Below are 15,915 nucleotides of genomic sequence, written 5' to 3'. Positions count from 1 at the left end.
GATATTTGATATGCAGCTGCTGAAAGAAAGGTGACACTTTAACATGCTAATGCACAAAGAGGTGGAAGAGCAAATGCAGAGGGAATGAGGGAATTTGGAGAGCTTACTGAGTCTGTCATGCATAAAAGATGATCTGATGGATTGTTCATACAACCTAGAAGCTTTTAGAGTCAAATTTTGCCGGGATGGGCAGACCTTGTTCTGTTTTAATTTTAAACTCTTTTATTTTAATACCTTCTCTCTGTTTTCTACTCAAAATCTCCTATTTTTAATGTTTCATCTTCACCCTGCTGCAGTTTTACACTTTGGATTGTCCTGTACCTGAAAGGTTTTGTACCAATTAACCTGCTTTGTCTTTACTAAACAAAATGTTGACATTAAGCTAACATTTTCTTTCTATTGGAAAATTGAACAAACAACCAGTCCGCTTCTGCAGTGGCAGCAGAGCTCAAGCATGAATACAGTCTCTGGAAAATTCAACTAATTCTGTTATAGATTAGATATTATCATTTTTGGTAAGAAAACCTTATTTACACTTCATATTTATTTTCTCTAAAAAAAAATAAAATAAAAAAAAAAGAGAGAGAAAAAGCTTTCTTTATAACTATAAACTATGAAGTACACAGAAATAAATTTGGCTACATAGTATATTTGACATCAAATAAGGAAAAATAAACAGAAATAAATAAATAACATAACTATGGAAGCTGAGAGTGGCTGTTATTGGCTATTATTCTTTATAAAATTGTTATTTCGAGATAACAAGTAAATTTTCTTGTTAGAGCAGAATAATGAGGATCGTTTCTTCGTGATAACGGATAATTTATAAGTTTGTTTTCTCAAGATATCGAGATGATCAAGATGGGCTCACAAGTGTGTGACACCTGATTTCAGTGATCAGAACAGACCCTGATGGGAGCTGATAGGAGGGGCTACAGTATGTGTAAATATGTGAAGGGGGGATTGGTAAAACAGTCAGAGATGTCACAATTTCAGCCTTTGTCAGACTTGATAGAAGTGATGGATGTTGCTCGATCTGATGTCAGGTTACGCTGTTGCTACAGAACAACAAGTAGGTTTCTGGGGGGAACCTGTGTTGAGTTTGCATATTCTTCCTGTATGTGCGTGGGTTCACCCGGCTTCCTTCCACAGTCCAAAGATATGAATGTTAGGTTGATTAAAGTCTCTAAATTCTCTCTAGGACTGAGTGCAAGTCTGATTGAATGTTTGTTTCTCTGTGCTGGTTCTGTGATGAACCAGGAGCAGCTTCAGCCCCCTCACAACTCTGGACTTGAAAAATCCGTTATCACGAAAAGAAAAGTGTTTAAAAAAAAAAAAAAAAAAAAGCAGAGACAAAAACATGAGAGCCGACCGCTCTCGGCTTCCGTACATAACTTGTTTAAAAAATTACATTTCAATCAAAAAATACGGTCTCTTAATTTTTTTTCATAAATTAGGAAAAATTCACTTGAAATTTAAATGTTGGAACAATCTTTCATTTATTCATTTGAAACATGTTTAAAAACCCCCAGACAAATTCAGGGGAAAGGGAAATTTATTGGCGGGAAAAATCACAGCTGATCCAGAGTCAACGGTGATATATAAAATGATGATTTTAATTCTGATTTGTAGATGTGCATGTTCCAGATCACCTGTTTAAAGAAGAGACAGCAGGGGTGTATCACATGAGAAAATAAATGTAGCCTTCACAAGCACTTCGTGTTCAAAATGCATATCTGAGAATGTCATTGAAAATATTTTCTCTTAGGACAATAAGAACATCTTTTAAAATTATAGATCAGCATAAAAACATTCTTTACAGGCCCTGTTGTGTTTCTGAAAATGAGTTTTACCTCAGACTGTTCAGCAATTGTACAGGTTGTTAAGCCTGGTGATGTCCTTTGCGCTCATTTCGGTGGCCATGCCAAACTGCACGTTAGGGTCGGGAATGGCCACCATTGTGGGCTCGTTGTTCTTAGAAAAGGCATACCTAAAACCACAAAGAGTGTCTAAAGAGAGTCATCAAGTTGGAAGCCAGAACTCAGAGCAGGGAATCAAACCAGTTACATCCAGTTGAAGTTGGAAAATCACTATTGGTGTACAAACCCTTGTGCACTCCTTACACATGTAGTACCCTCTGGTGACGTTCGTTGCCAAAAATGTCCACAAACAAAAACTGTTAATAAAGGATGATTTTTTTTTTTTTTTTTTTTATAAATTACTTAAATTTCTACCTTCTTAAACTTCTACATTTGGCCTGCACAAAATTACCAAACAATAAATCCTGTTTAGGACATTAACCCTTTAAATCATCCATCCATTCATCCATCCATCCATCCATCCATCCATCTTCTGCTGCTTATCCGGAGTCGGGTCGTGGGGGCAGCTGCCTAAGTAGGGAAACCCAGACTGCCCTCTCCCCGGCCACATTCACCAGCTCATCCGGTGCCGATTCTCATCCCAGCCGTTTCACACTCGGCTGCGAATCGCTCCAGTGAGAGCTGAAGATCACAGCCCGATGAAGACAACAGAACCACATCATCCGCAAAGAGCAGAGACCCAATCCTGAGGCCACCAAACCGGATCCCCTCAACACCTTGGCTGGGCCTAGATATTCTGTCCATAAAAGTTATAAACAGAATCGGTGACAAAGGGCAGCCTTGGCGGAGTCCAACCCTCACCGGAAATGACTCTGATTTACTGCAGGCGATGCGTACCAAGCTTTGACACCGGTCGTACATGGACCGGACAGCTCATACAAGCGGGTCCGGCACTCCATACTCCCGGAGTACCCCCCAAAGGAGTCCCCGGGGGACACGGTCGAACGCCTTTTCCAAGTCCACAAATCACATGTAGACTGGTTCAGTAAACTCCCATGCCCCCTCCAAGACCCTGAAGAGAGTGTAGACCTGCTCCACTGTTCCACTTCAGGGACGAAAACCACACTGCTCCTTCTCAATCCGAGTTTCGACTATCTGACAGACCCTCCTTTCCAACACCCCTGAATAGACCTTACCATGGAGGCTGAGGAGTATGATCCCCCTGTAGTTGGAGTAGACCCTCCGGTCCCCCTTTTTGTAGAGGGGGACCACCACCCCAGTCTGCCAGTCCATGGGAACTGTCCCCGATGTCCACGCGATGCTGCAGAAGCGTGTTAGCCAAGACAGCCCTACAGCATTCAGAGCTTTAAGGAACTCTGGGCGGACCTCATTCATCCCCTGGGGCCTTGCCACCGAGGAGCTTTTTAACCACCTCAGCAACCTCAGCCCCAGAAATGGGAGAGCCAACACCAGGGTCCCCAGACTCTGCTTCCTCATCGGAAGACGTGTTGGTGGGATTGAGAAGTATTCCCTCCACCGCCTCACAACGTCCCAAGTCAAGGTCAGCAGCCCCCCATCCCCACTGTACACAGTGTTGATGGAGCAGTGCTTTCCCCTCCTGAGCCGCCGGATGGTGGACCAGAATCTCCTCAAAGCCGTCCGGAAGTTATTCTCCATGACCTCTCCAAACTCCTCCCATGCCTGAGTTTTTGCCTTAGCAACCGCCGAAGCTGTGCTCCGCTTAGCCTGCTGATACCCATCAGCTGCCTCTGGAGTCCCACAGGCCAAAAAGGCCCGATAGGACTCCTTCTTCAGCCTGACCTCATCCCTCACTGCTGGTGTCCACCAACGAGTTCGGGAGTTACTGCCATGACAGGCACCTCAACAATAGAGGCACGGAACACAGCTCACTTGGACTCAATGTCCCCCGCCTCACCTGGGACATGGTTGAAGCTCTGCCGGAGATGGGAGTTGAAACTCTTTCTGACAGGGGACTCTGCCAGACGTTCCCAGCAGACCCTCACAACACACTTGGGTCTGCCAGGCCTGACTGGCATCCTCCCCCACCATCTGAGCCAACTAACCACCAGGTGGTGATCACTTGACAGCTCCGCCCCTCTCATCACCCAAGTGTCCAAGACATGCGGGTGCAAATCCAATGATAGTCAATCATCGAACTGTGGCCTAGAGGGTCCTAGTGCCAAGTGCACATGTGGACAATCTTATGCCTGAACAAGGTGTTCTTTATGGACAATCCATGATGAGCACAGAAGTCCAACAACAAAACACCACTCGGATTCAGATCAGGGGGGCCATTGCCACGTGGGCATTGAAGTCATATATATAGTATTGTATATATATATATATATATGGGCGACTATTGCATTTAATATTTAACTTCCACAGAGATGTACAGCTATCCTGTGATAACCACTAATATGTAAGAAAAGTCATGTTGAAAAACAGAAAATCAGCTTAAAACATGTTAAATTGTTGTATTTTGTTTCTATGGCTGTATTGAGTGATCATTTTTAGCATTGCTAATAACTAATTAAGACAATAGTAAACAGAATTTCATACAATCCAGCATCTTTCTCACTAAAAGTGATAAATAGTTAAAATACCTCAAGAAAATTATGATTTGGACCAACAACTATGGACTCACTTGTCAGTACACTCCTAACCTCTACTCAGTCTAACCTCTACTCAGATGTGTTGGTGTTTCACCTACTTGCTGTAATGCATCACAGAGCCGTAGTCGTAGGTGGTTCCCTGGTTCAGTGTATTGACTATCTGGAAGTTGTGTTCCTTCCCTGGAGATTCAGGCCTCCATCAGTTTGTGCACTCATAATTTAGACAGTTTGTAATGCTTGAATGCTACAGATGATAGAGGTCATGAACTAACCAGGAATGACGTTCTCCAGCACAACCCGGATGTAACTGTCACGGTCAGAGCGTTTCTGCTCATGGTGGAAACCCAGAGCGTGAAGCACCTCGTGCTGCACAGTATCGTGGTAAACACAGCCAGTACGCTGCAGGGACAGATCCTGTCCATTTCCACGACGACCAATGTAGGAATAGCATCTGTGAAAATTCAGGACAAAAATTTTGGTCCTTTTTTGGATATTGTGAACAAGTCCCAGAAAAGATAAAATCAGACTTATTCAAAAGTGTCTCTGGTCCTCTTGAAAAAAGTCTAAAATGCAATACTGAGGCTTTACATTCAAGTAAAATATATGATCATTTACAAAGTCATTGTCTAAGATTATTTAAATAAAGAACAAAATGAAGTATCTTATAAAGGAAACATGATTATAACATAATCTCAGTGTGATGAGGAAACTCAGTTTTTTGTTTAAAGCCAGTAAAAGTTCATTACATGGTTTATTGGAAAACGCATTTGCAGTGAAGTGACTTGAATCAATCCTCATTAAATCCTCATTTAGAGCTACGAGGAGAAAGAGTTACTGAAGGAAATCAAGTGACTAGAACACATCAGGATCAGAAAAACATCATTTTCTTAATGTTTACCCATCAAGGGACTGGATATTCAGGTAGTCTCTCTGGTTGGTGTGTTTGACAAAACGGATGCAAGACACATCATGAAAGGATGTCAGACCTCGCTCAATGATCGAAACCTCACGAGAGGCTGGGAAAACCGAGAAGATCAACCACTTTAAACATATTTTAAAGGATATGTATCAATATTTGTGGACATGTGAAATAAAAGTTATTATGTGTATTTCCTGCTTACAGAATGCACTGGAAATGATATAAGGCACGTAGACGCTTCCATCATCAGACTTGGGCCACATACAGTTAGACGATGTGCAGGGATCTGCATTTCTCTCAGCTTCAGAGTCATATGCAACATCATCCTCAATGTAGGGTTCATCAGCAGAGCGGACTACAACAAAGAGCGTAATCAGTTTTAAGAGGATTTTTCATTATAGTTACTCTTTATGCTTTTCCAAGTCTGTGTGGGAAAAAGACCAGTCTGTTTCTATTATAATTATTATTATTATTATTATTATTATTATTATTATTATTATTATTATTATTTTACTGCAAAGCTCCATCATTGTAACTGATTATTGTAAGCTTACAGATTATATAACATAATAAGGATAATATTACTATATGGGTATCACTATTATTAATACAGTATTTTATACTGTACTATTTTTATTATATAGTTTCATGATAAAAACATATTCTATAAGGAGATATTGATTGTATAGGCTGAGTATTGTTATTAGCAATACTGTTTTTATAAGATTATCTAGTACCTAGTAGTGGTTGTGATAATGGTATAATATCTGTAGATCTGAAGATATACTGGAAAAACTAAGGTAATGGTCTTTGGTAATTATGAAAACAAAGATGATTTACACACACACATTGATAATGAAATTATTGAATATGGTAAAGATATAAAATTCCTTGGAGTGATACTAGATAATAAAATTAGTTGGAAGCCCCACATCAGACACAAAGAAATAAAGAGGCAAAAAATATCTCAGTCATAAATAAAATTAAGCAGGTCCTGGATAAAGAATCACTTCATACTTTTTATTGGTCCACCCACTCCTTTTGAACTATTTTTGGTCATATATTTTATTTTTATTTCCATTAGGCTTAAAAAGATAGTCAGTAAACTTTATGGTGGCTAAAGAGTCTTACCAATATCTCTGTTGACTCTCTCAATTCGATCTGAAGTAGTCAACACCTTAACAATCTGTCAAGAGGGAAAGATTAGTTAATCTTTAACCAGAAGTACGAAGAGAGAATTCTTGATTCAGCTGAAAATGCACATGGAGTTATCCTTGATGTCTCACTGTATAAAGACATATTTCAGGGCAGTCAAATCCACTTTCAGATAAAGTGAAATTGCTCAGATAGACATCACAATTTCACTGCAGACTGCAGGAATCCATTTAATAACATACATCAATTTTTGAATATGTGGGTTATCACAGGAGGCAATTTAGGGCTAGTTACAAGATAAAAATGACCAAGAATTGCAACAATTACCAGATGAATTAGCCTTTAACTGCTCATTGTCAAGCGCTCCTTGATCATCTCAAGATCTCAAGAAAATTAAGCTTATTGTGAAAATCGTTTCTTAGTAGGTGGTTATTTTGAGAAAAGAAAAGACTGATTTCATGAGATAATGAGAAATAATAATTTATCATATAAAACGAGCGTCTTCATCTGAAAATAATGACAAAAAAAGAAATAATTACAGGCGTGGTTGCTACTGGCTTCAGTACAAAAGTGATTGTAATCATGATTAGATAGAAAAATGTCCACGCTGAGCCTTATACATGACGTGAATATATCTCTAGTTCACACTGTCTACAGTGAAATAAATGTAAAAGGGTAATAATTATTGTGTGGTGTTATCTGGATTTATACTAAATATTGGAAAAAATGCTGAGATAAATAGTGAAAAACAAAAGTATTTCACTGCTCATTTTAGCAACTTTTATTTGCCAAAAGAAAAACGTGAAAAAGACAGTTTGTAGAAAAATGTATCACTACCATTTCATATCATTTGGTTTATTTTATCATTCCTTAAATATTAAAACAAATTATTCACTCATTAAAAATATTTCACTGTTAATTGTATTTGGACAAAAATGGGACAAACTTACGGAATTCAGTTTCCCAGATATGACGTAGAGATAAATGAGAGAAAGAAAAACAGACTTAGGGTAAAATATGTCCCAAACAGTCAACATATGACACAGATGGAGGATACTTACCTCCTCTTCAGCTAAAACTGAGATAGCCACCAGGACCACAAGACCCAGAATGCACTTCATTGCTGCCCTAACCAAAATATATCGTAACTGCTAATCTCAGTTCTCTTTATTTGTAAAGTTTATTAATCAAAACCATAATTTATAACAGCATAGGTGGGAATTTATCAATGATACTTACATGTACCACCAGCCTACAGACAGAAACACAGACTGAGGAGCATCACATGACATTATAAAGAATCAGCTGCACCGGAAACTTCCTATTTAAGGATATTTGGGGCAATTGAATTTACAAAAAGGCGTGGAGTAAAAGTAGAATTTAGTCTGTAATAAGACTATCTCACCTTGATGTCACATTGCATATTCCCATAACAGAGTTGTGCTTATTTAGACCCGATTCTGGACTGGATCCATGCAAATATTCATTCTACAAACCCACTTTAGCCTATTCAGGGTCACAAAGCAGCTGGAGCAGATCACAGCTTTCACAGGGTCATGCTGTGAAGGTTTGCTACACTTTAAAGTAAAATAATTATTGTGTAAATAGTTATCTTTATTAATAAGTAATCAAATACATATTTCACACAGATTGCTTAAATGATAGCAAACCTTCAAATACGTTTCACTAAAAAAAAACATGAACCTAAATGCAGGCAGTTTTTTTAGTTTGGGCAAAAAGAGAGTAAACACATGATAGTACTCTTTTTGTGATTGCTAAATGTTAAAGTGCTCATGTTTTTTCAGATATCACATTCCCAGCTTTTATCGTGTCCAAATACTGCAATGTGTGCCTGGAAAAAGGTTAAAAGCAAACATGAACCCTGCCCTCACAGCCAAAACACTGCAGACTGAAAGGAAACCATCTGACTAGTAAAAATATATTACACAAAGAAACGGTTACTAAGTCTAGTTAGATAATGTAATTAAACATATTGCTGCCCAAATTATGCTATTGAGCCATCTGTGTGTAACTGGCATTTGTAAGATTTTGGCATGTGTTTGCTGCATAGCATGCAATCTGCCTCAGACCTTTATGCTACATATCAAACACACCCACCCAACCTGGGCTGTCTATTTAAACTGAAACTTCCATCTTTGCAGTTTGCTTCATGGTTTCTGCTACTACCACTGCTGCTGCCATGATCACTGCACATTATTCTCCTTTGTAACATTTCCTGTGAGACTCTTTATTGTTTGAACAAAGGCAAAATGGTGACAAATGACTTAAAACAATATACACTCAACTGACACTTTATTAGATCCACCAGTTCAATTGCTTGTTTAGACACATAGTTAATCAGCCAATCGTGTGGCAGCATTTGGTCATGTAGACAAGGTCAAGACAACTTGCTGAAGTTAAAACGGAGCATCAGAATGAAGAAGAAAGGGGATTTAAATGACTTTGAGTGTGGCATGGTTGTTGGTGCCAAACAGACCAGTCTGAGTATTTCAGAAACTCCTGATCTACTGGGATTTTTACAGACCCACCAAAACTGAACAATAGAAAATAAAAAACATCTGGTCTGGTGAGTCTCCATTTCAGCTCCACATTCAGATGGTAGGGTCAGAATTTTAGTGGAAACAACATGAAAGCATGGCTCCATCCTGCCTTGTATCAAAAATTCAAATGCTGGTGGTGTAATGTTGTGTGGGGGATATTTTCACACTTTGGGCCCCTTAGTACCAACGTATCGTGGTTTAAACGCCACAGCCTACCTTAGTATTGTCGCTGACCACTTCCATCCCTTCATGACCACAGTGTAGCATCTTCTGATGGTTGACAATATTTTATTTTAGTTTAGTTTTAAGACATTTTTCAAATTTTAATTTATCCTTTTGATCTACCTTTCTTAGAGAGTCATTAGTTACTTTTCATGTTACTCACAACAGAGTTCTTTCTCTGGTGAGAAAGAGAGGTTACTTCCTGCTGGTGTAAGTAGCAAGAGGGAAGGCTTAAAGCTCTCCATCAATCTCCTTCCTGCTGGTTGGCTCTACAACCAGCCAATCACCTTGCAGCTCAGAGGAGTCCATGAAATAAAGGACAGCTGCAGGGATCATTCAGGAGGGAGAGGCCGGGCCATGCGGGTGGCTTCCCCTCACATTCGGAGAGAGAGGGAAGACTGTGTGGCTTGTCTCCCCTCACATTCGGAGGGAGATCCAGGACTGTGTGGCCTGTCTCCCCTCACATTTGGAGGGAGAGGCAAGAGTCCGGAGTGGGGACTCGGTTATGGTTCTGTTTTAGTTTGGATTCACCGTTCTACACTCAGTTTCGTTTAAGCTTTGCTACACCTTTTCTTTGTTCTGTCATAGTGGGTGTTTTGTGTTTAGTTTGGTGTTGGGCTAGGTTAGCGTTTTGTTATGTTGTGACGACAGTCACCCTTAGCTTATGCATATCCTGCTTTTTATTTGGTTTTAGGTTTCACCCCGAGTTGCAGTTATGTTGTGGTTTGCACTCGGTGGATTTTGGGATATGTTTTGGTTTGTTTCTTTCATCAGGTCCGCTAACCCCAGCACTTGTTTATTTCGTGTACTTTTGTTACAGGTTTTACTCATCATTCACGGGGTTTTAATAAAATGGTTATATTTTACCTTTACCATCTGTCCTCAGCGTCATCTTTTGTCACGCCCAATCATGCCCCTGAATCGGGTCGTAACAAAGCTAACACTGCAGTTTGTGGTTTTGCAGCTCAGACTACCAGCCTTCCCGGAGTCCTTTGGTGGTGTACTGGATGTGGTGGCACCTGGTGATCTCATTGTTGTCCTGGGGGACAACAATGACCATGATGGAGAAAACTGAAGGGACCTGACTGGGAGGATTTGAACCTGAGTGGTTTTCTGTTGCTTGGTAGGGCTAGTCATAGATTGTCAAAAATAAACGCCATGTTTGAGCATAAAGTTGTTATAATTGTACTTGGTACCGGGCCACCTTAGGCCAAAGGTCAATGATCAATTTTGTAATGTTATCATCAGACCTATGAACCTATGTCTCAAATAATTAGGAAAAGAGAGGGATCCCTGCTGTTGCTGAGTTGGATCTGGGGGAGGACAAGGCTGCAGGTCAGACCAGGTAAACCCAACAATGGTTCTCTGACTTAAGGCTCTTTCCGACTGTAGTAACCTTTTGCAGTTCCTATAACCTTTTCAGGAACCAGGCCGTTTTATCGCGCATTCCGACATATAGGAACTAGGGACCAAAGCCCCCAGTTCCTATAACCATTTTAGCTCCTGCTCCGAGGCAGGGTCTAAACGGGGTTCTATAGGAACCCTCATGACGTAGGTGTTTCGTGACTGGTAGCTACGCCCCTTGCCAGATTTCCGCATTTTGTGTCCCCGCCACATTTAAAAAACACGGTTGCACATACGGACAAAAACAACAACAGAGAAAGCGATAAATGGACCAACGAGGAGGTCGAAGCTCTTCTGACCGTCTACGCCACAGAGGATTTTCAGAGAGGTTTTGAAGGTTCGCAGCGAAATATAAAAATATTCCTGACGATCAGCTCTCAGTCAGAGACCACAGGATAAAGCAAAGTAGCGTACGTAGAAAACTCACACAAGACTACAAATTAAGGACCACGACAACCGGAGCGGGACGAACCGAAAAAACAGTAAATTGGACAGCTTGTACCAACGACATGTTTACTCGGGCAGCGCCGCAGCAAATGACTCCTGCGTGCGGCAGGAAAAGCCAGTGTGATATGCAGCATATACACACATGTACATAGTTATTTTTGCTTTGCTGTATTCACTATAAAAAAATAAATGACTTTGTAAAGAGTTTGAAGTATTCATATTGTGTCTGTTAGATGTGCTTTGGCCACATCTATAAAATATTAGCTAATAAAAATATTGAGTAGTTATTAACTTATCACAGCTATGAAATATTAAATAATCCATCTTTGGTCGCTACATTTTAAGTCTTATCCCTGGGTGTAAATTAACATTAGTTTATCAACTTTATAATATGCTCCATATCACAGAACGAAGTTTATCATGTTTAACCAAGATCTGGCATCAAATACTTGTGGACACAAATTACACACCTGTAAACATTTCACCACCCTTTTTATATTTTTACCTTCATATACGCTAAATCTGTGTGACTATGTCCTCATAATTCTAACCATAACTCAGCCACAACCAACCCTTCAGTGACAGATTACTCCTTCACCTTTCTACTGATGATTCCATAAAACACATAAAGCTTAATAGCAGATAATGAGATCTTTATTTTGCACATAACACACACACACACAAAAAAAAAAAAAAAAAAAAATGAAATGATGCATTTTCTATGAAACATTTTCTCTTTAAATGTGTACATCATGTATACATGTATGTTCTGTCTGTCGAACTTCCAGAACATGATGCTTATTATGAAGAGGTGTGTAGTGATCAGCTGGAAGGCAGGAGGTAAAGCATCCAGGCTGTTCTCCATCTCCTTCAGTATCTGCAGCAGGTGGTTGTGTCCATCCTCTCCAGTGCAGCTTCAGGCGGCCACAGATGTATTGAAATGTCTCCCTGGACATACAGAAATTCTCTATCCACTGCTCATCGGTAAAATTGAGAACAACCTTTTCCCACTAGTTATCAGCTTTGCTCCGGACCAGCCGGACGGTAAGCAGGTTCAATGAGCTGCAGCAACGTCTGAAACGCAGAACACGAGTTACAATAAACCCGCCGTCTGAAATATTTACTTATTGTAATCTGCTCAACACAGACAGTAGAAAACCGTCTGAAACGTTTACTCATAAGACACGTATACAATCGCTGCATGTTCAATAAGTTAAACTTACACGTCGTCTCCTTTTGTCTGCGGCGTATCTCCTGCCGCTGGATTCTTCATCTTCTGACTTTCAGGAGCCTTCCAGCCTCGACGTGAGACGCCTGGTTGTATCGTCCATCAGTAACATCTCCATCAAGCGGAGCATGAACACTACGATCTCTTCGTTCTCCATATTAGCTTGCCGTGTTGTTTTGTTTTTAGCGGGTTGTTTTGTTGTTATGTGGCGCTAAAGTCACACGTCACTGTCGCAGACGTATGCGTCACATCGGTCCCGCAACCGCCCACAACTCATGTGCGAATGCAACATGAAACAGTTCCCCTGGAGAAGAGCCGTTCTTAGAACTAGGACAGTTATTAGAACTGCGTTCTTAGAACTTCTCTGTCGGAATGCGCAGTCCGTCTGGCCTAACGTGGTAAACCATCGTAACTTCCACCAACCTTTGGTGGATGCTGCTTTTTTTACCCAATCCTGACACCCTCACCTACTAGCAGTTGATCTGCTGATGCAGATTCTTCCAGAACCTTCTTTGTCTTACACAACTTTATTTTTTTTTTTATTTGTTTAATTTGTTCATTCATTTATTCTGATGTTGCTGGCAACAAACTTTGAATTATTTTTGTTTGCTAAATACAATAAATTTGATTAGTAAAGTATGCAAATAATTTCTTTGGACTTCCAATGAAATAAATAAAGATACAATAATGGTTCCAATAAATGAACACATAAAAGTTTTAAGCTTTTCTTTCACCAACCTTTCTGGAAATTGGGTTTGAAATCGTTTTAGATTAAACTAATTTTGTGCAGGTAAATTCTTCCGAAAACAGAGATTTCTTTCTGAACTTTTTGTAATGCAAACAACTTTTTAAGTCAACTTAGGAAAAAAATCAGCAGAGTAATAAAAAATATCAAGTTGCAGTCTGACAAGTGGATTTCTTTCAGCTATTTTTTTCAATATATAAGTCGCACTTTTATTGCATAGCTGTATTTGTACAGTGACGTATTAATGCGTAAACGTTGAGTCAAAAATGTGAACAAAGTAGTTATTTGGATTATAGCCACTAGAGGGCAGCAGAACATTAAAACTGCATAGACTCAGCTGTTTTGATGCATGTGCTTTCTTACACACCAATCAGCAACAAAAGAACATTGTAATGTCATTCAGATCAAATTTATGTTCAAGTCCAATATTCACTTTCTTTTTATTCTATTTCAGGTCAGCTCTCCATCAGAGAAAATAAAGATTCACCTTTCTTAAGCTGCTAGTTTTAATTTTTATTTTCTGTTTGGAGGTTATTAAAGAAGCACTATGTAACTTTCTGACCTGAAAAAATATATTATTCTGACTTGTTTTGATGGCACATTGACATTCATTAGGTTCATTCCTGAAGCTAAGAAAGAGTTAGCAACAAGGCAGTCGGTAATCAACATTAGACTGACTTTTACTGGCTGTTCAGTAGTTCAGTATTGCTGCTTTTAAGAAGTGTGGTACACAAGAGCTTGAGTTTCTAAAACATCCTCCTGCTGCTGGTGTTAACAGTGAAATTGGATGGTACCCTAAAAAAATCAAGTTTTATTTATAATACACATTTAAAACAAACACAAATGAGAAAAGTGCTGCTCACAACTTAATGCACAATAACAATAGAAAACCTAAACAAACAATTTGAAACACAAAGCAAAAGAAGACAAGACAAAGCAAACCTAATAAAAATGGATTCAGTGTATATTAAAAAGAATTAAATACTAAAAGCACCTAAAAGTGAAATAGAACAAGTATGTCTTGAAATGAGAATAAACTAAATGAAAAATTCTCTATTAATCTCACAATGAAAATTGTAATTATGCAGTCTTCAGCTGTGATACTTAATAACACTGGAAGGCATAATAACCTATAATATGCAATTTTTTTACAATATAAGATATTTTCCATACAGATTTTTACCCACAACTTAAGTTTTTTTGTGTTCACAAATGTTCCTGCACATAAAAACTGTTAAATGTCTGGATGCATGCTCTGTGCACACAGATCAGATTACATTTGTGTACAGATTAGCATGCGTGTGCATGTGGAGTTTTAAGAATCCTTTCACATCCTCACAGCTCCCCACAGTTCCACAAATCAATGCAACATATAAGAGCTGTTGGAAACCTTTGGGACCACATATTTTTTTGTCTAAACACATCCAAAACCTTTCCACAGTGTTGTCCCTTTATAAAGGTATTATTTATTTATTTATTTGCTTGTTTTATAACAGAGGCAGTAGTATATGCGTGGGTGTTGTATTACACTTGTACAGTCTGTTCAGTCTGCTGATGTCATTCTTTCTGAGTACTTGTGCCTAAGGCAACATTTGGGTTGGGAATGAGCTCCATGTTGGGTTTATTGTTTGCAGAGAAAATATACCTAGATGGGATAAATGGAAAAATAAGATTTTAAAACCAGGTAATTCCAAAAATTTTGTGACAAAGTTATATAAACACATTACAACAAAATCACAGATTGTATTAATGAAGAGATGTTAGATGAAAGTGGCAACAGGTACTTTTGTCTAACCTGTGGTACTGCATCACAGAGTTGTAGTTGTAGACAATGTTCATGTTCAGAGTGTTGAGCTCAGAAGGCAGAAAAGTTAGAACAGAGAAAAATGAGGAAATATCTTGGTGTGTCAGTTAAATAAAAAATAACTAAATTATTTATGTTAGGTAGGGTTTGGTTTAGCTTTATTAATCCCCTAAGGGGAAATTGGGTTGCCATGGACATTCACGTACAATACAAATAGAAACAAACAACAAAAATACTCAAGCTAAAAACAAGTGCAATATTTTTGTAGCAATGATTGCAAGGGATCTTCAAAGGAAGAGATAGTGATGAATGAATTCAATTTCAGGATCTATTGTAGATGATTCCAATCATGTGCAGCACAAAACTAAAAAGGAAAAACAACCAAAGGTGCAAACTTTGGGTGTGAGGAAAATGACAAAATTAGTAGAACATAGGCTGCGATTCACAGAGCGGATATTCAAAAGCAACTAAAGGTTTGATGGAGATTTTCCAGTTAAAGTTTTGTAGATAGTAACCAGTGAGTTTGTCTGCAAGACTGGAGTGGAGGCCAGTTCAACAAAGCATACAGGTGGCAGCGGTGGGTATTGAAAGAAGCTCCATTAATGAAACAGATAGCAGCGTGGTAAATGATGTCTAGTTTGTGAAGAAGAGTGGTTGAGGCACACCTATTGACAACATCACCACAGTCCAGAATATGGGGCACCGTCATTGTTTTGCAGAATTTGTAAAAGAGGATTTGTTACGGAAGAGAAAATCAATGCAGCATTTGCCCAGGATGTGGAGCAGCTCATGCTGGATGGTGCTGTGACCAACAAAGGAGCATCACCTGTGCACATTTACTGAAAAAATGTAATAAAATAATAATAATGATTGAAATTAGGGATGCACCAATCCAATATTCATATTGGTACTGATATTAAAGAAATTTCTAGATCGGTTATCATGATAATTGGCCCAATTCATAGGAGCAGATCTAT

At 39.0% G+C, this 15,915-nt stretch overlaps 1 protein-coding gene across 2 annotated transcripts; it reads right to left on the bottom strand.

The window, feature by feature from the left end:
• Nucleotides 1-1,537: 1,537 nt before the first annotated feature.
• On the bottom strand, nucleotides 1,538-7,834 carry LOC121648051 (high choriolytic enzyme 1-like). Of its 2 annotated transcripts, none has more exons than XM_041997971.1 (9): nucleotides 7,767-7,834; nucleotides 7,589-7,655; nucleotides 6,504-6,558; nucleotides 5,575-5,727; nucleotides 5,352-5,469; nucleotides 4,726-4,904; nucleotides 4,552-4,633; nucleotides 1,854-1,990; nucleotides 1,538-1,652 (listed from the first exon to the last, which is right to left on the bottom strand). In XM_041997971.1, the coding sequence occupies exons 1-8, from the start codon at nucleotides 7,817-7,819 to the stop codon at nucleotides 1,864-1,866; spliced, it is 834 nt and encodes a 277-aa protein (XP_041853905.1). In that variant the 5' UTR covers nucleotides 7,820-7,834; the 3' UTR covers nucleotides 1,538-1,652; nucleotides 1,854-1,863. The 2 variants fall into 2 exon arrangements, with proteins under 2 accessions (XP_041853905.1, XP_041853906.1); XM_041997972.1 differs by having other exon boundaries at nucleotides 6,504-6,549.
• Nucleotides 7,835-15,915: the final 8,081 nt, after the last annotated feature.

The sequence above is a fragment of the Melanotaenia boesemani genome, chromosome 10, assembly GCF_017639745.1.
Source record: "Melanotaenia boesemani isolate fMelBoe1 chromosome 10, fMelBoe1.pri, whole genome shotgun sequence".
Classification (NCBI taxonomy): Eukaryota; Metazoa; Chordata; class Actinopteri; order Atheriniformes; family Melanotaeniidae; genus Melanotaenia; species Melanotaenia boesemani.
The sequence above is the reverse complement of the archived record's forward strand: the minus strand, read 5'-3'. Positions and strand labels throughout refer to the sequence as shown.

Excerpts from the sequence above, each read along its gene's own strand:
- LOC121648051 (XM_041997971.1), bottom strand. The coding sequence starts at position 7,819 with ATGTCATGTGATGCTCCTCAGTCTGTGTTTCTGTCTGTAGGCTGGTGG. Across the intron at positions 6,559-7,588 it reads CAGTTTTAGCTGAAGAGGAG|ATTGTTAAGGTGTTGACTAC; the intron begins GTAAGTATCCTC and ends CCCTCTTGACAG. Across the intron at positions 1,991-4,551 it reads TCTGTGATGCATTACAGCAA|GTATGCCTTTTCTAAGAACA; the intron begins GTAGGTGAAACA and ends TTGTGGTTTTAG.